The following is a 22,204-nucleotide window of genomic DNA, read 5'->3' as shown; positions in this document are numbered from 1 at the left end:
TCAGGTCTTTGATGGCTTAAGTCTTTGTTCCCATTTGGGCGGATGTTGCAGCCTGCTGAATGGGTTTTAAGGTCACAATGTTGCCTATAACATGGCTTCTTCAGACCTTAGTCTGAGGCACCAAGCACACACAGGGTACATATACATACAAGCAGACAAAACACTCATACATATAAAATACATCTGTCCTAGTTAGGGTTTTACTACTGTGAACAGACACCATGACCAAGGGAACTCTTATAAAGGACAACATTTAGTTGGGGGTGGCTTCCAGGTTCAGAGATTCAGTCTATTATCATCAAGGTGGGAGCATGGCAGTATCCAGGTAGGCATAGTGCAGGAGGAGCTGAGAGTTCTACATCTTCACGTGAAGGCCACTAGAAGACTGGCTTTCAGGCAGCTAGGATGAGGGTCTCTAAGCCCACACCTATGGTGGCACATCTACTCCACCAGGATCACACCTCCAAATAGTGCCACTCCCTGGGCCAAGCATATTGAAACCACCACATACATCTACTGGGAAAAAAAAAAAAAACCAACCTTAAACTACCCTCAATCTCATCCTCATCTAGCAAATTCTATGATGAAAATGATCGATGCAGTCATTGATTGTTGAGGGCTCATGGATACACAAGTTTACACATACAGGTGGGGGGGTGTGCCTATGTGCATGTGGAGGCTAGAAGGTGTTGAGTATCCTCATCTGCCTTTCTCTGCCTTTCTGAGGTAGAGTCTTTCTCTGAACTTAGGGCTCCCTTTTTCTGGCTAGACCGGAAGCCAGAAAGCCCCAGACTGGGCAGCTGGGAATGGTAACTCATGCCTCTAATCCCAATACTTGGGAGGCAGGGGCAAGCTGATCTCTGCACTTGTGGAATAACCCTTTTGATGGCACACCAAGTTATCACAACCTTTGAATTCAACAAAGCATTCCAAGGACTGAGAAGGCTCCTCCAAATCCTAGAAGGATCTGTAAGCCTTTGAGATATAACCGAGATCCCCACATGGTAGTGCCTCCCAGTGCTTGGCAGGTGGAGGCAGGAAGATCAAGGGTTCAAGGCCAGCCTCCGAAACAAAGTGAGTTTCTTGGTTAGGTTAGTTTGAGCTGAATGAGACCCTGTGGCAAAATCATGATGATAACCAAGTCCTGGGAAATGGCTCAGTGGTAAAGCGTTTGCCATGCAATCTTGATGACTTAAGTTTGAGCCCTGGGACCCACATAAAAGTGGAAAGAGAACAGACTCTACAATGTTTTGTTCTTTGCTTTCCACAAGTGCACTGTGACACACACACACCAAAATAAAATAAAACAAAACAAGGCTGGAAAATGGCTTAGTAGTTAACTGCTCTTGCAGAAGACAAGGGTTCGAATTCCAGCACCCCATGTGTAATTCCAGTTCCAAGGGACCTGACGCCGTCTTCTAACCTCCATGAGCTATGCTCTTACATACACCGTCATACACATAAAATAAAAGCACTCACGCACATAAAATAAAAAATAAATTTTTAATTAAAATTAAAAAAGAAACATTTCAAGCGAAACAAAATTGTAACCAGCGCAAGGAGGAGAACCTTCTGCCTCTTCCCGGCCCCCTCTCCATCTCAGCTTCACCTGCTCCTTGAGGATGATCTCTCCGGGTTCTGACTACCTGGGGCGGTCCAAGTAGCTCTCCCATAACCCCTCGCGGCAGTCCCGGGATGAATGGAGACGACACGCCTCCAGCGCGCGTGCGCACACTTGGAACCTCGCAACCCAGGACGCAGGCGCGTGCGCGCCGTACGCTTAAATCCTACGGTGGGCGGCGCCGTGCTCATCTGAGCACCATGGAGAGCCAGTCTGGGCCACAGCCTGGCAGTCCGGGCCGCGCCGAGAGGCTGAAAGAGCGGCTGCTGGACGAGTTCGTGTCGCTGCACGGCCCCGCGCTGCGCGCCTCGGGAGTCCCGGAGCGACTATGGGGCCGCCTTCTGCACAAGCTGGAGCACGAGGTACGGGGCGGCACGGGCTGCGGGCAGGCTATGCGGTCGAGTGGGGTGCGCAGTTCAGCAGCTCTCGGGGGGAGCCACCTATAAGCTCAGGAGCAGGGTGTCCCTGGGAGTCAGAAGGGTACAGGCCGAGAGTTGCGCCTGTGCGGCCAGCCGCAGGGTCTGGGACCGCCGAGACATGCAAACTGGCATGCGCTTGGCTCGCGGTATCCCAGAGCCTAGGCTGAGATGTAAGAAGTAGAACTCGCGACTCCACTTAAGGATGAGGAAATTGAGGCTCCGGCGGGTGCAGGAGCTCCTGTTAGATTCAGGCTACACCAACGTCATTTCAGCCAGCTCTGTGCAGCTCTGCTTGATCCGTAGAACTCTGCTGTGGAGTTGCTTCCCACGGCGTGAGTAGCAGGTCTCCCTTTGTAGATTAAGGAGAATGGAGGCCCTGAGACATAAAAAAGACGCTAAAGAGAGGGTTTGGAAGGTCTCTCCCATCTTTTGAGGGAATGGTTCCATCTTTCACCCGAGCTAGGCTTCCACGGAGTGTCGGGCTTCTTCCGCCGAAGTACTAGGTTTGGGTGCTGAAGACAGCAGCTGCTAGGCTGGGCAGAGGGTCTTTTGCGAAGCAAGAGCTTGGCTTCCCTTAGGACACCGCCTCCTATCTGAGACCCACTAAGCCTGCAGGTGACTGGGAGAGGCCAAGAAGTAGGAGTTCCCTGTACCTTGCAATGGGACAGGCTCACCCTCTTTGATACAGTTCCTCACTACGTGTGGGCCAGATATTTCCTGGTTAAGCCGGGAATGGGTCTGTACTGCAGCTCACTGTAGAGTGCTGGGTGTTGGGAGGCCCCTCCATCCTTAGCGCTGTTGGGAAAGTAAATGCAGAGGAGCCATCCTTGTGCTAGTGTTACGATGTAGATGGTCCTGGGCAATGCCCTGAGGCTACAACTCCCTCAGTCCCAGGGCAAGCCGCTGCAGCGACCGGCTTAGTAGGTGGAGTGTTAAATGGTTGTTCTACTTCAGTCTGATTATCAGACACTATCCACATCATTGATCGAGGCTCATCCGTCAGTGGCACCTCCTTACATGGGGGGGGGTGTTCCCTGTAACTGGGTTCTCTGCCCACGCGGTTGGCCCTCCTCCGCGATGCCACTTTCCGCAGATTTGCCTTGATCCCAGGCCAGTGCTGAGGTAGAACTGGACCCCCACTTATTACTGATGATAAGAGGGTTCCCATGATGCTGCAGGTGGGATTTTTACTTGTTTTTGAAATGCCCTGGGATCCCACTCAGGGACACTCTCCCTTGGTCAGGTGACTCCCCACCTAGGCCACATCTGATTTGGAAAGCAGGCATGGAAAAACACAAGCACCTGGCTCCCTGAGGGGATGCAGGAGATAATGACAGGCGACTGCACTCTAGCAGTGTCGTGTCTCTTCTCACTGGGGCTGCTGTGGCCTAGCCAGGGACACCCATTGTTCCCCCGACCCTCCCCCAGTCCCCCAGGCCCTCCTCAGCCATTCCAGACAAAGCTGAGTCACCACTGTGAGAGACCTGCCACCAGGCCCAGAGGGATTGCTCAGCAGGACTGCGTTCCTGCCTGCAGAGAGCCACCCTCCCCCACCAGGCAGGCGCTCAGCTCTGATTCCTTACCTTGATCTGTTAAAAGCAACCCTCTCTCCCACTTACAGGGACCATGCTGGGGCTGCCTTCCTAGGGGTTTACAGCTTAACAGATTGGGGTTGGTCCCTCCAAAACGCCAAGCCAAGCTTCAGGGTGGGCCTGCTTGTCACCCAGAAGATCTGGGGTAAAAGGCTCTGGGGGTTTGGAAGACTGGCAATACCTGAGTTGTGGGGTTCCAGCCCCCTTAGTTTTAAGTGAGGGCAAGCCTCCCCTCGCCCAGGGATTGCTTCGAGAATCAAGAAAGAACTTGGCTGAGACTCTGCACTTCTGCCTAAGAGCTTTCCTCAAAGCACCAGCTTTCCCTTATCTTCTGTTTGGCCTGCCAGCCTCCACCCTGTAGCGTGTCAGTAACCTCCCTGCTCCCCACACACAGTTTTTATATAATTATCGAGTGCGTGCGTGCGGGTGTGCGGGTGTGTGAGTGTGCGTGTGTGGAGATCAGAGGACAACCTTCCGGAGTTGGTCCTATCCACCGTGGGAAGTCTGTGAGCAAACTTAGGTCATCAAGCTTGGTCGTAGGGCCTTTGCCTTTACCCCATGAGCCGCCGCTCACCATGCCACCCTCTCCTTTCTTTCCCTTCCCGATTTCCCTCCATACCCCAGAACTGCAGGCCTGAATCTATTCCTCCCCGAGAGTGCTCCCTCCTAGAGGAGCCAGGTTTAGTCCTTGCTGAGCTGTGAGTCCCCTGCAGAGCCTCTCTCTCTCCTCTGGCCTCACAGAGCTTGTCTGTGCCTGAGTCCTTAGTGGGTTGTAGCTGCCCCAGCGTGGTAGAGGTCTGAGGGGAGAACTGGCCTGTCTAGCCCGATATTATCTGATTCCTGCCGATGTCCTACAGATTGGATGATAGCTGCCTTCACAAGTTGAAAAAAAATTGAGTCTCAAAATGTGTGATCCTGGGGCCTGGCTTGGAAGAGCCTTTACTGGGTAGCCCAGGCCCCATTCTCTGCCTGACTTTGTATTGGTTAACTGCCCCAGCAACCTCAGACCTTCCTGTAGTACAGATGGGGAAACCAAGTCACAGAGGGTTTGAGTCATGACTTTGCTACCTACATAAGATGTGGCAAAGTCAAGATTCGGACCTCACAAGTGGGCCTCAGATTGCGGAGGTTCCCCCCACCATGCTGGCTCCTGGGGTCCCTACAGGATGACAACTAGGAGAGAGCGTGGGAGAAAGACATGTTGCTTCTCAGGTTGGCCTTGACTCCCAATCGTTCCAGGCCTTGGGAGATCCAAGCCTGCATCTTACAGTTCCCAGTCTGCCCTGAGGGTTGCCTCTGGCCACACTTTCTGCTGCACGAGTGTGGGAAGGTGCCTGGAAGCTGCCTCCGCTGTCCTGGGATAGGGTGCCCCTGACCAGCTACCATTCTCCCATCCTGAGCCCACTTCTACCTCCAACGCCGCCGTAGAGCCAGCCACCTTCTGCCTTTGGGGCCTTATTTCCCTTGTAAAGAAGGGAAGTAGACTTGATTCTCCCGTGGATACCTTCTGCTTTTGCCAATGTGTGGTGTCCTGTGGATGGTGGCCCAGGAGACCCTGGCATAGGATGTGCCTAGCGAGGCCTCAATTCCTCAGTTAGGTGTTGCTAAGAGACTATTCAGTAGATACAGCTTGTTCCTTGGTGATGAAGGGCTCTGGAGTGGGGTTTCCTATCCACACCCCTGATTCATTGTGCTCTGGCCCTAGGTTTTCGATGCCGGGGAGATGTTTGGGATAATGCAGGTGGAGGAGGTAGAGGAGGCTGAGGACGAGGCTGCCAGGGAGGCTCAGAGGAAGCAACCCAATCCTGGGGGCGAGCTGTGCTACAAGGTCATTGTGACCAGTGAGAGCGGCGTCCGGGCTGATGACCCCAACAGGTAGGATCAGGGTCTGGGCATTGGTTTTTAGGGAGATTTCACCTAGACCCTGTGTCCCCGTGACCTGTGTGGCCAGTGGAGTCCCCACAGGCTTTGGGGCGGTTTCTAACTTATGCGGCTGACAGTCTCATCAGGACTCGGAATTGAACTTGATGCCCCTCAAAAGCACATCCCTGTGACCTCGCTGTCAGGATCACCACCTCACGGTGCTATAGCTCCTGGTTTTGCTAAGGACAAGCAAACCCAGGGGAGGAAGGGCTTGCATGAGGTCAGTAGGCTAAGGAGGTGGCTGCTGAACCCAGCAAAACCTACCAGAGCCTGGCTTGGCTCAGGACCTTTGTCCCTTCTCCCTGAACCGTGCTGCCTCGTCCTGGGGAAGGTCCCCAGGAAGCAGGAAGACCGGAGACCTAGAGCGGGCCTGTCTGATGTGACTTCCCATCTCCCAGGGAGCCGGGTGGGCCTGTGGCTGTCTCTGCCAGAGGCTTTGTCCAAGCCTAAGGAGGGAACTTCTTGAGTTTCCCTGGTATTCCTGATTCTGAGTTTTCATCTTCCCCTTCACCAGCCCAGGAGAGCTTTAGGGGCCACCCCGACTGAGGGCAGAGCAGCACCCCTGCCTGGCGCTTACATTTTACCTACAAGTGACTCAGGCACTGCCCCAGGAGCTTGAGCTCACTAAACTCAATGCTGTCCTACACCTCAGCACTCTGAGGTTGGACCCACAGACAAATTGGTTAAAACTTATCTCAGTAACCATTTCTGTGATAAAATACACCAACCGGTCAGCTAAGGGAGGCAGGGCTGATTCTGGCTCGAGTTGTAAGACACAGTCCATCATGAAGGGTGGGGCTGGGTCCAGGAGGGTCTCCCAGCAAGAGCTTGAAGCAGTCTTATGACAGGTAGGAGTGGGCTCGGGGGATCTGTTAGATCTGCAGTCTGGAAACGGAACAGTGAATGCCTTGATGGTACTCAGCTGGTTTTCTGCATTTTACGAAGTCCGGGATCCCCTGACCAGGGAGTGGTTCCTCCACAACCAAGATGTGTCTTCGCACATCAGTTAACATAATCAATGCATGCCTTTAATCCCAGCACTTGGGAGGTTGAAGCAGGTGGATTTCTGAGTTCAAGGCCTGCCTGGTCTACAGAGTGAGTTCCAGGACAGCCAGGGCTATACAGAGAAACCCCTGTCTTGACAAACCAAAACAAAAACAAAACATATTCAATCTGGCACATCCCTCACAGGCATACCTAGGCCCATCTCCCACATGACTCTGGATTCTGTCAAGTTGACAGCACTGACCCTCACAGAGCACAGGTGTCCTTTTCAGTTCCCTCTGCCCTAAGGACTTTGTCCCTCTGAGTTATTCACATCTGCCAGGCCCTGGAAGTTCTCAGTCCTCTTTACCCGACACTTCATGGTCACCCCCAAGTGCACACCTCTAGGGCGTGGCTCTGTGTCACACACTGTGTTGTGCAGGAATAAGCCTGCCTTTCTTTCAGGATATGCAAACAGTCTAGGAAAGTAAGGGCACAGTAATAAATTCCTGAACTTGACCTCAACAGATGAGATCAAGGGGCTGTGTGCTCAGGGGAGGGGCTGCCTTGTCCGCTGGTCAGCCATATGTATGGATCTCCCTAATTCAGCAAAGCTTACTATGGCCAGGATTAGAAGGACAGGCCCTGCCTTTCTCATAGGAAGTTCTTGGTGCCTTTAGGTCCTGGGATATACGTTCGTGCCTGCGTATGCTATGCTGCTGTGGTTCTGTCACTTGCCTGCTGGTGTCACAAGTGCCACCAATCAGTAAAGCCTTCTAGTGCTGAATGCCTGTCACTGCATTCTGCAGTGGCAGAGTGGCAGCAGGAGCCTTCGCCCTGCACCTGCCTCCAGGCATTGACACTTCCGTCATGGTGGCAGTCAGCGTGACCACATTTGTTCCATGTGATGCTTATGTCCATCTGGGGGTGGGCAGTAGGGGACTCCCATTGTCCTGCTCTAGAGCTTAGAGAGAGCCACACTGAGTGGGGGCTGAGTCGTGGCCCTGGGCTTGGGTGCCATAAAAGCAAGTGTCGGAGGGGCTGTGCCAGATCCTGTCTTCTCTCCCCTCTGCTCCTTTTCTCCTTTCCATTCCTGCCCTGACTGCTTAGCGCAGTGGCTCTCAGCCTGCGGATCATGACCACTTGGCGGAGGGGGGGTGTTGAACTACCCTTTCACAGGGGTCCCCTAAGACCACCAGAAGACACAGGTATTTACATCACAGTTCCTAACAGTAGCAAAATTACAGGTATGAAGTAGCAATAAAACATGGTTGGGGTCCCCACGACATGAGGGGACTGTATTAAAGGGTCGCAGAGTTAGGAAGGTTGAGAACCGCTGGCTTAGTGGCTCACGTGTAGCTTGTGCCTGTAGCATCTTCCTCATTGACCATGCCTGGACGTGCCGTGTGGAGCATGCACGAAGACAGCTGCAGCAGGTACCGGGACTCCTGCACCGGATGGCCAACCTCATGGGCATCGAGTTCCATGGGGAAGTGCCCAGCCCAGAGGCCGTGGCCCTCGTGCTGGAGGAGATGTGGAAATTCAACCAGACCTACCAGCTGGCCCATGGGGTGAGTAGACTCGCTTTCTCCCAGTGCTGGCAGGAGCTCACTTAGTCCCTGGGCCTTTATCAGAAATATGTTACCAGCTGGGCATGGTGGCACACACCTTTAATCCCAGCGCTTGAGGCAGAGGCAGGTAGATCTCTGAGTTTAAGGCTAGCCTGGTCTACAAAGTAAGTTCCAGGACAGCCAGGGCTACCTGGAAAAAGACACTGTCTTTAAAAACAACAACAACAACAACAAAAAGGATATTACCAACAATCAAACCAGCTGGTGTAGTGGCACACCACTTTAATCCCAGCATTTGAGAGGCAGAGACAGGTGGATCTTTGAGTTCGGGGCCAGCCCGTTCTACAAAGTGAGTTCTAGGACAGCTAAGGCTGTTACACAGAGAAACCCTGTCTTGAAAAACCAAAATAATAATACCATTCAAAACAAAAAAGTTTTAGCCAGACATGGAGGTCACCCCTTTAATCTCAGTTCTTGGGAGGAAGAGGCTGGTGGATCTCTGAGTTCAAGGCCAGCCAGGGCTACATATAAGACCTTATCTTTGTACCTGGGACCAACCAACCAAGGCTGGGGAGCAAGGTAACTACCCTCCCTGCCTTTGTACTCGGACACAGCCCTCCCTCGGACCTCTAATCCCAGGCACCAGTGACTCAGCTGCCCCTTCTAAGCATGTTGCCCTCTGAGGTTCTCAACACCCTTGAGAGAGGAGAGCTGACCACTTTGGTTCACTTTCAGGCCTTCACCCGCTACCCTGCCAAGCTTCTAGGCTCCTCCCCCCACCCCAGGCTTGAGCTCCTGCCCACCCTCAGCTTGGGGAAGACCATGCTCGTTTCTTCCCGGCTAGCCCCTTGAGCCTCCCTACCTCAGCATACTGTACCTGGAACTCATCCCTGCCATTATGGCACCTAGGGCCTTGTTTCCACAGGCCCGGGACGGTTATTAGGATTGGGGGAACCTCCAAGCTCAGAAGCCGGCAGAGATAAACAGCGGTTGTTGGGGACACAGGCGGGAGACACAGCGGGTGGATGGACACGTGGCCGAAGACTGTTGTATTCTCCCCACAGACAGCCGAAGAGAAGGTGCCCGTGTGGTACATCATGGACGAGTTTGGCTCAAGGATCCAGCACTCAGACATGCCCAGCTTCGCTGCTGCTCCCTTCTTCTACATGCCCCAGCAGGTGGCGTACACGCTGCTGTGGCCCCTACGGGACCTAGACACAGGCGGTGAGTGGGGTACCTTGCAAACCCCAGAGGATGGGCTGCGGGAGGGCCTTCCATCACCCCACTGATGGGCATGCGTGTCTTGGCGCAGAGGAGGTGACCCGGGACTTTGCCTACGGAGAGGCAGACCCTCTGATCCGGAAATGCATGCTGCTGCCCTGGGCCCCCGCCGACATGCTGGACCTCAGCTCCTCTACGCCCGAGCCTCCTGCCAAGTACTACCAGGTGTGGCCCTGCGCCTGCAGCCTTGGGCCTAGTGTTTGGTGGGTTTTGGAATGTTCTTTATCCCATTTACCAAGTGTTAAGTGTCAGCTGAATTCCAGGCCCCAGACTAGCTACTCCAGGATGGAAGAGGCTTACTGTGTGCCAGCTCCTGTAGCCACCCAATGTGGCTGTCTGTCTTGGTCTAGATCCCAGGTAGTCTGGTTTGGGAAGAAGTCTGTGGGGCTAGATGTGGCTGTGTGCACTACTCTGTCTCTCTTCTCATGGTGCTCCCTCATAGGGACAAGAAGACACTAACTGTCCCTCAGTGTCCATGGGGATGGGTTGGAAGACTGAACGGATACTCAGGTTTCTCATGTAAAACTATCAGCACTGCCTCAGTAGCCCTCGTCTTCCCTGGATAGTTTGTAATTCTGGGTACAGTGGAGGTGCACTGTAGACAGTCGTGTGGTTTGGGAACAATGACAAGCACACAGACCCTACCGAGGACTTTTTCCCCAGAAAACCCTTCTGACCTACTGTTGGTTGACCCTGAAGTAGCAGAACCCGAGGCTCTGAGGGCGACCGTACTGTACGGTGTACAACACAGCCATCAGAGAGTCCTCACTGGGAAGGACTGTAGGTCTGGACCCTGCAGGTTCACTCATAAGTACCTGGCTATCATGAGTTCACACAATCACCCATCAGGATTACGGCCTCTAGCATGTAGAGAGCTTTTACTTAGTGGCACAAACATTGGCTACTGCCACAGAAGATCCGTGTTTGGTTCCCAGCACCAGGTCAGGTGGTTCACAACCATCCGTAACTCAAGTTCATGCTATCCAACATCCTGTCTGGCCTCCGGGGGTATTGCACACATGTGTATGAATGCACATGCAGGTAAACACTTGACACATAAAAATAAGTCTTTAGGGGAGGGGATGAAACCAGGCCCCTTCAAGAAAGGATCACCTCCCTTGTCCTCAAGTCTGCTCATACAGGAGGCTGTGCCTGGCACCTCGTAGATGGGCTGTTCTATATTCACAGTTGTGTTGGTGATAAACACACTGGGATGTAAAGAAGTGGAGATCAAAACCAAGGGTCTACAGTGACTCGGCAGAGGCTGCAAGCCTCACCCTGCTATGTCTGAGTCTATACCCTGGCATGCAGACTTCTGATGCCCACTGAGTTATGGAAGGTTGTAGATGGGTGAGGCAAGTTAACCTGGGTGGTAGTGGAAGCTCTGGGAGTTGCAGGAGACAGACAATCCTCACTTGAAACCTGTTGGCACAGGACCGTGGGTCCAGCCTGTGATCTGGCCTTGGGGTGACCTGTGCTAGAGACAGCATTGAGCAAGTGGTTCTGGTTCAGCCAGGCAGTGGTGGCACACACCTTTAATCCGAGCACTTGGGAGGCAGAGGCAGGTTCTGGAGTGTCTGAAGACAGCTATAGTGTACTTACATATAATAATAAATAAATCTTTTTTTTTAAAGTTTTAAAATTATTAAAACAAACAAACAAACAAAAATGTGGTTCTGGTTCAGGATTTTCTGGGCGCACAGACTGCTCGCAAAACTGAGGAATCAGAGCGTTCCTGAAGCTGAGGTGTTCGTATGTAGCTCTAGGGCTCTGCTGGTTTAAACCAAGCTGGCTGTCCACGAGATCTCAGTGACTCCTCACAGGTGCCTCTCTCTGGTCTTCTCTGAGTGTCCCCGAGGCATGGCAGCTGGCTTTTATTCGAGCCAGTGGTCCAGGAGCAAGCCTGAGGGAGTTGAGCCTGTGATCTGGGCTCAGATCTCTCACTTCCTCTCTGCTGCTCATTTCGAAGTAGCTCCTTGGGTCCTGGGATGAGCTACACTCCGCCTTTCAAGGGAGTGTCAGAGGCTGTGGACATGTTTTAAACTGTTAACCAGCTTAAGCCAGGAACAGCCCTCGGGGGCATCCCTCAAACCAAGCGGCTCCTCCCAGCACAGGTTTGGCACCCCTCGCCACCTATGTCTGGAAAAATGAGAACAATGTGTGCCCTGTTCTTTGCTCAGCCTGGATTCTTGGGGATCTGAGAGGCCTGAGTCCAGAACGTCAGGTCAGGTAGCCCTGGGCTGCCTCCGAGAGAGGCAAGGATGTGAAGGGTGGGGCCTGAAACCCAGGGTGGAAAAGCTCATGGTCTTTTGCTTCCTTCATTGAGGTCTGTCTCTGCCTCTCTCCCATTCTAGGCCATTTTGGAGGAGAACAAGGAGAAACTGCCGCTCACCATTAGCCCAGTGACACATCCCCAGGGCCATGTCTTCAGGTACATAGCCCTGTTCTCTGCTGTCACAGAGACTTGTCTTCTGTGACTGCCATTCCCAGGTTCCAGAACAAGAACTTTCTGGGCCCCAGGTCAGTGGCTGTGTCCTGGAGGCTTGGAATCTAGACGTACTGGCAATGGTTCCAGAGTTGGAATCTAGACATACTGGCAATGGTTCCAGAGTTGGAATCTAGACATACTGGCAATGGTTCCAGAGTTGGAATCTAGACGTACTGGCAATGGTTCCAGAGTTGGAATCTAGACGTACTGGCAATGGTTCCAGAATCTAGACTTACTGGCAATGGTTCCAGAGTTGGAATCTAGACGTACTGACAATGGTTCCAGAGTTGGAATCTAGACATACTGGCAATGGTTCCAGAGTTGGAATCTAGACGTACTGGCAATGGTTCCAGAGTTGGAATCTAGACGTACTGGCAATGGTTCTAGAGTTGGAATCTAGACATACTGGCAATGGTTCCAGAATCTAGACGTACTGACAATGGTTCCAGAGTTGGAATCTAGACGTACCGGCAATGGTTCCAGAGTACCTAGAGTCCCAGAAGAGTGTGAGAAAGCAGGCAAGACTGCCTGGAGGAGGCAGCTGTTAAACTTGCCGTGGAAAATTAGAAACCGCCAAGCTCACTGGCATTCCTATAATCTCAACATGAGAGATGGAGGCAGGAAGATTACCACAAGTTCTCGGCCATCCTGGGCTGCAGGGTGAGACCCTATCTCAATAAAGGAGAAAGCCATGCATAGTGCCAGGAAAGCCAGTCCAAGGAGTCTGAGGGTGTCGGCCATGACGGGGAAGAGGCACAGCTATACCTCCATGCCTCGGGGCTTGAGTACCAAGCCACGCCTACCTGGTACTGAGCAGGGCTTCTGCCTTTCTAGGAGCCCTCCCATCAGGCCCCCAGATGCCATACCCATGGCTACTTAAACTTGGTACTGCTAGAATTGGGCCGTGTGCTCCACTGTTGTCCAGGTCCACTAGGTCCTAGGGTCGGCTTCCCCACTGGATCCTCTTGCCTGAAGCCAGAGCCCGAGCCAAGCAAAGTGTGTGTCGTGAGACATAGATCTGGCTGCAACCCCCACTGCCACACACACCTCTATTCCCTCTGGAATGGAATGGTTGGTGGCCCAGTAAGTCCTGGCTGCAGCCATGGTTCACACTCTAGATTCAGGCAGGTGAGCCAGGTGCCAGCCCCATCCCAGCAGGCCGGGCCTCACTTTGAGCCCTCACACAGCATCCTCCTCCTAAGCTGCCACCTACCTCACCCTTAGGCCATGAGTCGTCTCTGCTTCCCACTTAGTAACCTCAGAATACAGCCACCTCTAGGCCCTGTCCTCACTTCTGTGCCGGCTTTGAGGTATGACCTAAGACCTGTCCCAGGTCACAGGAGCCCTACAGGTTCAGGAGAGCCCTCTGTGGGGCACTAGGTCTCCTCACCGGCTGAGATCAAGCAGGGTTGGGAGGTTGCTGGTGTCTGCCTAAGGGCAGTGTTTGCAGTGTTCCCAGGTTTTTAAGCCTCTTATTAGAGAGTGGAATACAAGGGCCAGTGAGATGGCTTGGCCAGTAATGGTGCCTGCCACCATGCCTGACAGCCTAAACTCAATTCCTAGGACCCACATAATGGAGGAAGTTGTCTTCTGACCTCTGTGCATACACACATGCACGCGCGTGCACACACACACACACACACACACACACACACACACACAAAATATAAGAAAGTTCACACAGATTATAGGAAGGATTTTATATTAAAAATAAAGAGAGATTAGACTGGAGATACCCGTGTTCCAGTTACTGTTTGGGGTTTCCTTGTGTAAGGTTCAAGAGAAAGTTAGTTTCTAGGGGTATAACTTAGATGGTTCTCATCGATGATGATGATGTTTGAGACAGGGTTTCTCTCTGTAGCCCTGGCTATTCCGGAACTTGCTCTATAGACCAGGCTGGCCTTGTATTAGAGACACAACCTGCCTCTGCCTCCCTAGTGCTGGGGCTAAGGTGAGCACCGCTACACTTGGCTTCTCCATTTTGAATAAGAAGCTTAGATTCCTTAGCCCTTCACTCACTGTGCATGTCTGTTCCCATAATACATCTGACCTTGATCAGATCTTCATGAGCGTAAGATGGTAAATAAAGGAAGGATTCTCCCGAAAAGTTCACTTGAGGACAGGCATGGCTTATTGCCCTTCCACCCTAAGCCAGTCCAGGCCAGATTAGCCCTCCTCCAAGATGTAGTTTTGAGTAGAAACTGTTCAGGTTTGGTGTCATTACAGTGAGGACAAATTTGCCTCATTGTTGTTCAGAGTGGAGTGTGTATAGCCCAAGCCAAGTGGGGTCCCAGATGCTAAGCTCTCCCTATGCTTGCCTGACTCTTACCCATCCGTTTCCATATGAGAAACCAGCATCTCCTGAACACCTGAGCCATCCTGTCATCCTGATGGCAGATGTGAGGCAAGCTCTGTGGTCCAGTCTCCTATAGGGAGCCTGGGAATATGAGTGTCTTCCTACAGCTGGGCTGAAGAGATGGGTCTAGGCGCAGACTGCCAACACCAAGTATTCCTTGGGGCTTGCAACACAGGAGAGGGGTGGGCAGAAGCACCTGTCTGTAGTTGGGCCGCTGCTCACTCCAGTCTCTCCACAGAGTCCACTGCGACGTGCAGCAGGTGCTCAGCCACCTCACCCACCCTCGCTTCACCTTCACTGAGAGTGAGGCTGACGCTGACATCTTCTTCCACTTCTCACACTTCAAGGACTACATGTAGGTACCTTGCAGCCCCGCACCGCATACCCATTGCCTCTAACGGCTGCCACGCTCCCCAGGATGCTAAACTGACCTCTCTGTTGGCCGTACCTGCCTCCATCCGTAGGAAACTCAGCCAAGAGAGCCCACAGGTCCTACTCAACCAGTTCCCCTGCGAGAACCTGCTGACTGTTAAGGACTGTCTGGCCTCCATCGCTCGCCGGGCTGGGGGTCCCGAGGGTCCCCCCTGGCTACCCCGAACCTTCAACCTGCGCACTGAGCTTCCCCAGTTTGTCAGCTATTTCCAGCACCGGGAGAGGCGGTAAGTCCCCTAGGTTTCAGGCAGGGAGAACAGATACTGCTGGTCAGTTCCATTATAATGCTGCAGCTCTGTCCCTCTCCTTAGCCCATGCCCAGCCTGCTCTTCAGCTGAGCACCTACTATCTTCTCTTGTTGCTAGTTCCACCCTGTAACATTCCTTAGGTTTCATTACCGAAATATGACATTAGGTTTCCTAAAAGACACGGGCTGGCCAGTCTACCTCTAAATCCTCAGGACATGTTCCCTAGAAGGCAGGTCTGGCTTAACTGTCTTCCCTTAGGGGTGAAGACAACCACTGGATCTGCAAGCCCTGGAACCTGGCCCGCAGCCTGGACACTCACGTCACGAACAACCTCCTCAGTATCATTAGGCACCGAGAGAGCACTCCCAAGGTGGGCACACAGCTCCCCGACCCAGGTGCTCCAGGGAGAGTCAGCTGTGACTCGGGGTCACTCATCTCGAGGGGATCAAGTCATAGTGCCTCAGCACATGGCTCACCACCCCTGGAGCCCCCGAGGTCTGTGGAAGTGATCCTATAGAGTCAGGACTTCCCGTGGCTGTTTGAGGAGCTGGGTCAGGACACCAGGTTCTCGGCCATGGCTACCGTGCCGGGGCACATTCATGGTACAAGCTGAAGGAAGTGAACTTGGAGGGCTGTCAGTCACTGTTGGGGACTTGAGACAGTAGGACGGAGTGGACGGAACCGTTGCTGAGGATCCCTCTTTTTAAAACCTGAAGACTAGGGCTCAGGAGAGAGCTCAGTGGGTAAAGAGAGTACTAGCTTTGTAAGCATGAGAACCAGAGTTCAGTCCCATACCCATGTAAAGGATAGGGGGAAGGCAGAGCCAAGCATGGCCAGTCTAGCCTGCTTGCCACACTCCAGGCCAGTGAGAGACCCTGGCTTTAAAAATAATACATGGATAACACTAAGGAATGGCACTCAACGTTGGCTCTAGTTTACACACGTGGGCAAACACAAATGCCGAAACTCGATGGGATGTGCTTTCTTTAAATAGAAAGGGTTGGGACTGGAGAGATGGATCAGTGTAAGAACACCTGGTGTTTCTGCCGAGGACCTAGGTTCTGTTCTCAGCATCCATATAGCAGCTCACAGCCGTCTGTAACACTGTCTTGTGGCCGCTGCATGCATGTGGTATGCATTCGTAAACAAGGACAAGCACTCTTACACAGAAATAAATCTTTTAAGTACAAAACGGGGGTGAACATAAAAGAATCTGCCCTGCGCTAACTAGCATTTGAAAGTACAGGAGGAACGGGGGCAGTCATAGCCGGCCAAGATGGCATTGTATGTGAAGTCCATTTGTGGACACAGGTGAAGCCATCATGGGTCTCGTCATGCCAGGTGAGCTAGGAGCTACTGGCAAGTCCTCATCTGTCCCCTAGGTTGTGTCCAAGTACATTGAAAGTCCCGTCTTGTTCCTCCGAGAAGATGTGGGGAGTGTCAAGTTTGACATCCGCTACATTGTGCTGCTTCGCTCAGTGAGGCCGCTGAGGTTGTTTGTATACGATGTGTTCTGGCTGCGCTTCTCCAATCGGTGAGTGGGTCAGGTGGAGCCTGAGGGCTGCACAGGGGAACCCCTCCTTCACTGTGGACCCAGAGTGCCTGCACTGGGCATCCCCCCCGAAGCTTTTCAAGTGTTCAGTTATATCATTGCTGTAGTAAATGTGACAATCCTGGTTATCAGCACAGAGTCATAGTGTACTGTGGTTTACAGAGCATCTCCACAGCACATCACTTGTCTTAGCTCCAGCTCAGGCTGAGGGACTGTCCCGGTCCACAGACAAGGGGAGCAGTGTACACCAGCCCCAGCAATATGTGGCTGCTCTCCAATAGTGCTTGGGAGCCCATGCTTGTCTGTCCTCTTGTCTCTCAGGCCCTTCGCCCTCAATGACCTAGACGACTATGAGAAGCATTTCACCGTCATGAACTATGACCCGGATGTGGTGCTGAAGCAGGTAGGGCCTGGTGAGGCCCAAGAGCAAGTCCAGGTTCTGGCTATCACAGTCAGGTTTCCTGTCCTCCCGGGAAGTCCTTCCCATGGTGCTAGAGAGCACCCAGTGTTGACGATGGAGAGCCAGGGTTCCCCAGCCCCAAGACGAGTGGTTGGAATAAGGTCTCTTTGGGGGTGCTGCCACACAACTGGGCTAAACACAACAAGGCTGACATCAGGCCAGCAGTGCATCAGGGACAGTAGGGTGCACGCACCAGTCCTAACTCTGCATATGGGTTGGAAAGGGGAGCTAGACTGTTAGATTTGTTACATCAAAGTCCTCTGTCCTGACTAAAGAGCACATAGCCCCTGCCCCTGTCCAACAGGAGACCAGACAAGCCCCATGGTGTCTCCCACTCCCCTCCCTTCCTGAAACATGTGATTTTTCCTTTGTAGGCACACCCTAGTTCTTTTTTTTTTTTTTTCAGTTTTCTTCCCCCCGACATTTTTGAGACATGAGTTCATATGTAACTCGGGCTAGCCTTGAACTCTCAGCTCTCCTGCCTCAGCCTCACATGTGGATACTGAGTGCAGAGGTTGGTGGACTGTTGCAGTAAATCTCTAACCCAAATAAGTCCGGGCAATGAAAACACCACTCAATTAGTATGAATACAAGCGTGCACCTAGATTGGGCAGATCTGCCACTACACTACCATCTTCTCCATAATAACTTGAGGTTTCTCTAGGCCGGGTGCTTCTGCTCCACTTTCCTTCTTCTCCTCCTCTGCCTCCCCCACTACCCCCCCTCGTCATCCTCCCTCCCTGCTCCCCCCCCTTTTTTTCCCTAAACCTCCAGCCCCGTCTTCCCCTCTTTCTCCACCCAATCACAGGCTCTAGTCTTTATTTTATCAATTAAGTGGGAAGAAGGTTTACAGGAAATCACCTGAGTGCTGACTCATTCCTTGTATTAAGCCCCTCACAAGAGAACAGATTAACATCAAATACAAATACAGTACAGGACTATCTGCAACAGTGGACCTCATAGCAACTTGTTTCCCATGGCTAACTGCTCTCTGAGATGCCTCTCCGTGCCCTGCCCAAGCATCTCTAAATAGGTTTTATGAGAAAGGCGCTACCACAGCAGAGTGGCCGTGCCGACTCAGATTCCCAAGGGGCTAAGTGGCCCTGTTGCTTCTTGTCCCTCTGCCTTTGATTGGATTGAAAGCCAGGACTCAGATGACCCATTGAGGCCCCTGGCATTGTTGGAAGGCAGCCCCAGTACCCTGCTCTTTTCCTCTACCTGGGGATTGTGTTACCTGAGAAGCCCCTTATGCAGGAACTCATGTCCCATGAGACGTGCTCAGGGACCTACGCAGGGGCCTGTGCTGGCTTATCGTTCTATTGGAGAAAGCTCAGCTTCCTTATTCAGATGTTTTGGTAAAATCTTGGTCCAGGGATCTTGTCCTGGGGGGCCCTACAGAGTGGATCTGGGCTCCGCTGCCAGTGGGCTGTGGTGAGCTGGGCATGATGGCCGTGCCTGACAGCTTCCTGAGCCCTGGACCTTTAGTTCCCAGCTTGAGCCTTGCAGCAGCCCAGCAGTCAGTAGGCTCTCATTGTAGAAGGGAAAACTGAGGTTCGGATGGTGAGTCTGCCTGCCTAGAGCCTGACCCTAGTCTCCTGTCCTCCTGAGCACCTTGAGGGCCAGAGCTGGACGGAATCCTGTGCTATGGATTAATGTCCTGCTTTATCCTAGTAACAGGCTCCTCATCTATTGCAGGTGCACTATAATGAGTTCATCCCCCAGTTTGAGAAGCAGTACCCAGAGTTTCCCTGGAGTGATGTGCAGGTGAGTCTTGGGCCCTGCTGGGTTGCGGCTATGGAAGCCATGCCCTTCCCTAACAGGCAGGGGGTTCGTCCTCCTACTGAGACAGATAGAGATGGCTGGGCTACGACCATCCTCTCTCATGCACTCTGGACCTGTGTGTGGCAGTTCTGGAGGCTCTTTAGAATACTCCTAAGAAGAAGGGAAGAAATCGTAGCCTCCTGAGGTAGCCTGACAGCAATAGGCTCCAACAACTCCAATCCAGTCCCATTGGGGCCAGGGCAGGAGGGTGCTGGTCTTAGGGCAGGCAGATTGGCTGGCGTTAAAGTCCTGCACTGGGGTATGGCTCAGTGACGAGGGCTTGCCTAGAATGCTTGAAGCACTGGGCTCCTTCCTTAATACAGAGCAGGAATGGACTCCAGGAGGGTGGGGACAGACTGACATGGCCATCTGCCCAAGCCTAGAGACAAAGAATGTAGGAAGGATAACCTGGTCCATCTTCAGGACAGGGTTCCGGCAAGGATAGTGGGCCTTGTAAGTTCCAAAGTCAGGGTCGAGGACAGCATGTGACCGAGAATTGCTTGTCCCTAGGCTGAGATCTTCAAGGCCTTCACCGAACTGTTCCAAGTAGCATGTGCCAAGCCACCACCCATGGGCCTCTGTGACTACCCCTCATCCCGGGCCATATATGCCATTGACCTCATGCTCAAGTGGGACAGCCACCCAGATGGTAAGGGGGACTCTCTACACCAGAACCATCCACCCAGGCCCAGACCAGCAGCACCTGGGACAGTCCTGGCTGCGGTAGGGTTTTTGGTATGGCATGGTTTGGTTTGGTTGTTTTATGTATTTGAGAGTTCTGTATATGTGTGTGAGTGCAGGACACAGGGCCTTCTAGAACTGGAGTAAAGAATGATTGTGAGCAAACTTATAGATTCTAGGAACTCAATCCAGGCCCTCTGCAAAGACAGCAAGTGCTCTTTTTTTCGAGACAGGGTTTCTCTGTATAGCCCTGGCTGTCCTGGAACTCACTCTCTGTAGACCAGGCTGGCCTCGAACTCCCCCTGCCTCTGCCTCCCAAGTGCTGGGATTAAAGATGTACGCCACCACTGCCTGGCTACAGCAAGTGCTCTTAACTCTCTCTAGCCCACGCCTATCATTTCCCTGGATAATTAGCCAGGTGGTCCAGGTTCGGTATCGTGAAGGAAATACCTGTATCAGTTCAGGGGGAAGGAGCCACCCTGCCAGCCCTGCCTGCCACTCCCTCTGACCACACTGGCCACCGAAGCCTGAAGCGATGTGCCCTCGTAGCCCTAGGGTTGGAGGAAGTAGCTAAAGCCTTTCTTTGAGGAGCAGGCCTCAAGCCAAAATGCACATTCTAGATCACACCCTGTGCACACACTGGGAATTAGAGCGTACATCTAGATCATAGTCCCAGCCCATCTTCTCAGACAGATGTGTGCCCCTGTCCATCTGTATCGCAGTCCCAGCCCGTCCTCTCAGACAGGTGTGTGCCTCCGTCCGTCTATACCACAGTCCAGCCCGTCCTCTCAGACAGGTGTGTGCCCCCGTCCATCTGTATCGCAGTCCCAGCCCGTCCTCTCAGACAGGTGTGTGCCTCCGTCCGTCTATACCACAGTCCAGCCTGTCCTCTCAGACAGGTGTGTGCCCCCGTCCATCTGTATCGCAGTCCCAGCCCGTCCTCTCAGACAGATGTGTGCCCCTGCCCATCTGTATCACTGTCCAGCCCGTCCTCTCAGACAGGTGTGTGCCTCCGTCTGTCTATACCACAGTCCAGCCTGTCCTCTCAGACAGGTGTGTGCCCCCGTCCATCTGTATCGCAGTCCCAGCCCATCCTCTCAGACAGGTGTGTGCTCCCCAGCCTTGCTACCATACAGCCTTCCCACCTCTGTTTCGCCATCAGGAAAGCGGGTGATGCAGCCCCAGATCCTGGAGGTGAACTTCAACCCCGACTGTGAGCGAGCCTGCAGGTACCACCCCTCATTCTTCAACGATGTCTTCAGCACCTTGTTTCTGGACGAGACCGACGACTGCCACGTGACCCGCATCATCTAGGTGCCCAGAGTTCTGCCTGCGTGTGTAGCCGGTTCCAGCCTCTACTCACGGAACTGCCTCTGCAGTCCCAACCTTCTCCCTCCTTCTCTTCCCACCTTCCCTCCCTAGTCAGAGCCTTGGCCTAAGTAAGGCACAACCCTCCAGAGCCATGTTCCTGCTTCGTGGGTGGGATATCAGGTCCATGTGTGGCAGAGCTGGACAGTGAGTGGTATCCCAAGGGCTGGGCTCTGACCCAGCACTCTCCGTACCTCTTAACGCCCTCTCTTCTCTGCAGCTCAGCCAAGGGCCTTTCTCCTGGCGTCCAGAGACTATGCAGATAAAGAGATGTTCTACAGAAACAGGGTCTCACGGGGAAGTGTTTGGGAGCCCCTTATCCACTAGGGCCAGGGAGTACTCTCTCAAAATCTCTGCCCTCCTGTCCCATGGCTGCTGTAAGCAGGGTATGAGAACCCTGTGTTGCACCCACGGGCCCCAGAACAGCTAAGGGGAAACATTTGCCAAGCCAGCCTTATGCCTCGGCATCTTCCACCAGAGCCTTCACCAGCAGACTTCCCAGCCATACCTCCCCTTGGTATTTCCCTTCTGGCTGGGCTGAGAGTCCCGTGGTCTCTGCGTGCTGGCACCTCACCAAGTCCCACTGTGCTCTTATGGTAGACAGGGTGCTAGGGTTGTGACATTTCATGGCAGAGTCCAGGCAGGGGTGACTGGAAATGCCAGAGCTGCTAAGATGGCTCTGGGGAGAACTTCATGTGGGACTCAGGCTGCCTCTTGCCAGGGTTCAGAATCAAAGTGTTAAGGCTCAGGGTTGTTTGTTTTTCTTTCAACCTACAGAAAGACAATGTAACATGGAGTTCCTAATTTTGTTGCTGAAATTTGAAGTCGGCCACCACTGTTTCTGTAACTGCTGGGTGCCTGGATCTGGCCCCCTAGGAAGTGGGTGTGGTTAGAGTGGGCGGGAGCTGCTTCCAGACTGTCCTACTGCTCCCGTGAGACACTGTGGTGGCTGTTGTACTTTTGAAGGTAAAAGTGACTCTCTCCTAGCATGACTGGACATGATTCTTCCTGCTCATCTCTGGGCATGTGGGCCACCTGTTAGGGAGCCTGCCCCCATGAGGGTCAGGGTAGACACTTGTGGTCCTGTCCCTGGAAAGCCGCTGGCCTCTGCCCTTTTATACTGCAATAAAATACGCCTTCTTTTCACCTGGTCTTTTTTCTTTGAGGCCCTAGAGGCACAGGCCTGGGCTGGCGGGGCAGCTGTGTTCCTCCAAGGTTGCAGGCAGACCCAACGTGTCACCATGTGTACTTTGTGAAATGAGAAGAAAAAGAAAGACCTCCAAGTGACCTAAGACAGTTTGGCATCCTAGTGAGAGTCTCAGTTCCAAACTGGAGAAGAGCCCTGACCTGTCCTGTCTACACTACCAACCTAAGGGGGTTTGGGGTCACAGGGTCTGAGGCTTGGCC

The 22,204-nt window shown here is 53.0% G+C and overlaps 1 protein-coding gene across 6 annotated transcripts; it reads left to right on the top strand.

Annotated features, from left to right (window-relative positions):
• The first annotated feature begins 1,780 nt into the window (after positions 1 to 1,780).
• Ttll12 (tubulin tyrosine ligase like 12) lies at positions 1,781 to 21,943 on the top strand. Of its 6 annotated transcripts, none has more exons than XM_031351164.1 (15): positions 1,789 to 1,983; positions 5,338 to 5,507; positions 7,912 to 8,110; positions 9,175 to 9,334; positions 9,423 to 9,556; positions 11,746 to 11,822; positions 14,474 to 14,590; positions 14,700 to 14,894; positions 15,174 to 15,285; positions 16,298 to 16,449; positions 16,789 to 16,870; positions 18,623 to 18,691; positions 19,259 to 19,397; positions 20,171 to 20,225; positions 20,592 to 21,943. In XM_031351164.1, exons 1-15 carry the CDS (start codon positions 1,822 to 1,824, stop codon positions 20,644 to 20,646), a joined length of 1,878 nt encoding a protein of 625 aa, XP_031207024.1. In that variant the 5' UTR covers positions 1,789 to 1,821; the 3' UTR covers positions 20,647 to 21,943. The 6 variants fall into 6 exon arrangements, with proteins under 6 accessions (XP_031206996.1, XP_031207024.1, XP_031207033.1 ...); XM_031351173.1 differs by having other exon boundaries at positions 20,222 to 20,277; positions 20,592 to 20,747; XM_031351154.1 differs by having other exon boundaries at positions 20,222 to 20,328; positions 20,592 to 20,747.
• Positions 21,944 to 22,204: the final 261 nt, after the last annotated feature.

This window comes from Mastomys coucha, unplaced genomic scaffold (assembly GCF_008632895.1).
Source record: "Mastomys coucha isolate ucsf_1 unplaced genomic scaffold, UCSF_Mcou_1 pScaffold11, whole genome shotgun sequence".
NCBI lineage: Eukaryota > Metazoa > Chordata > Mammalia > Rodentia > Muridae > Mastomys > Mastomys coucha.
This window is presented reverse-complemented; position numbering and strand designations above follow the sequence as displayed.

Excerpts from the sequence above, each read along its gene's own strand:
- Ttll12 (XM_031351126.1), top strand. The coding sequence starts at position 1,822 with ATGGAGAGCCAGTCTGGGCCACAGCCTGGCAGTCCGGGCCGCGCCGAG. Across the intron at positions 11,823-14,473 it reads CCCCAGGGCCATGTCTTCAG|AGTCCACTGCGACGTGCAGC; the intron begins GTACATAGCCCT and ends GTCTCTCCACAG. Across the intron at positions 15,286-16,297 it reads ACCGAGAGAGCACTCCCAAG|GTTGTGTCCAAGTACATTGA; the intron begins GTGGGCACACAG and ends TCTGTCCCCTAG.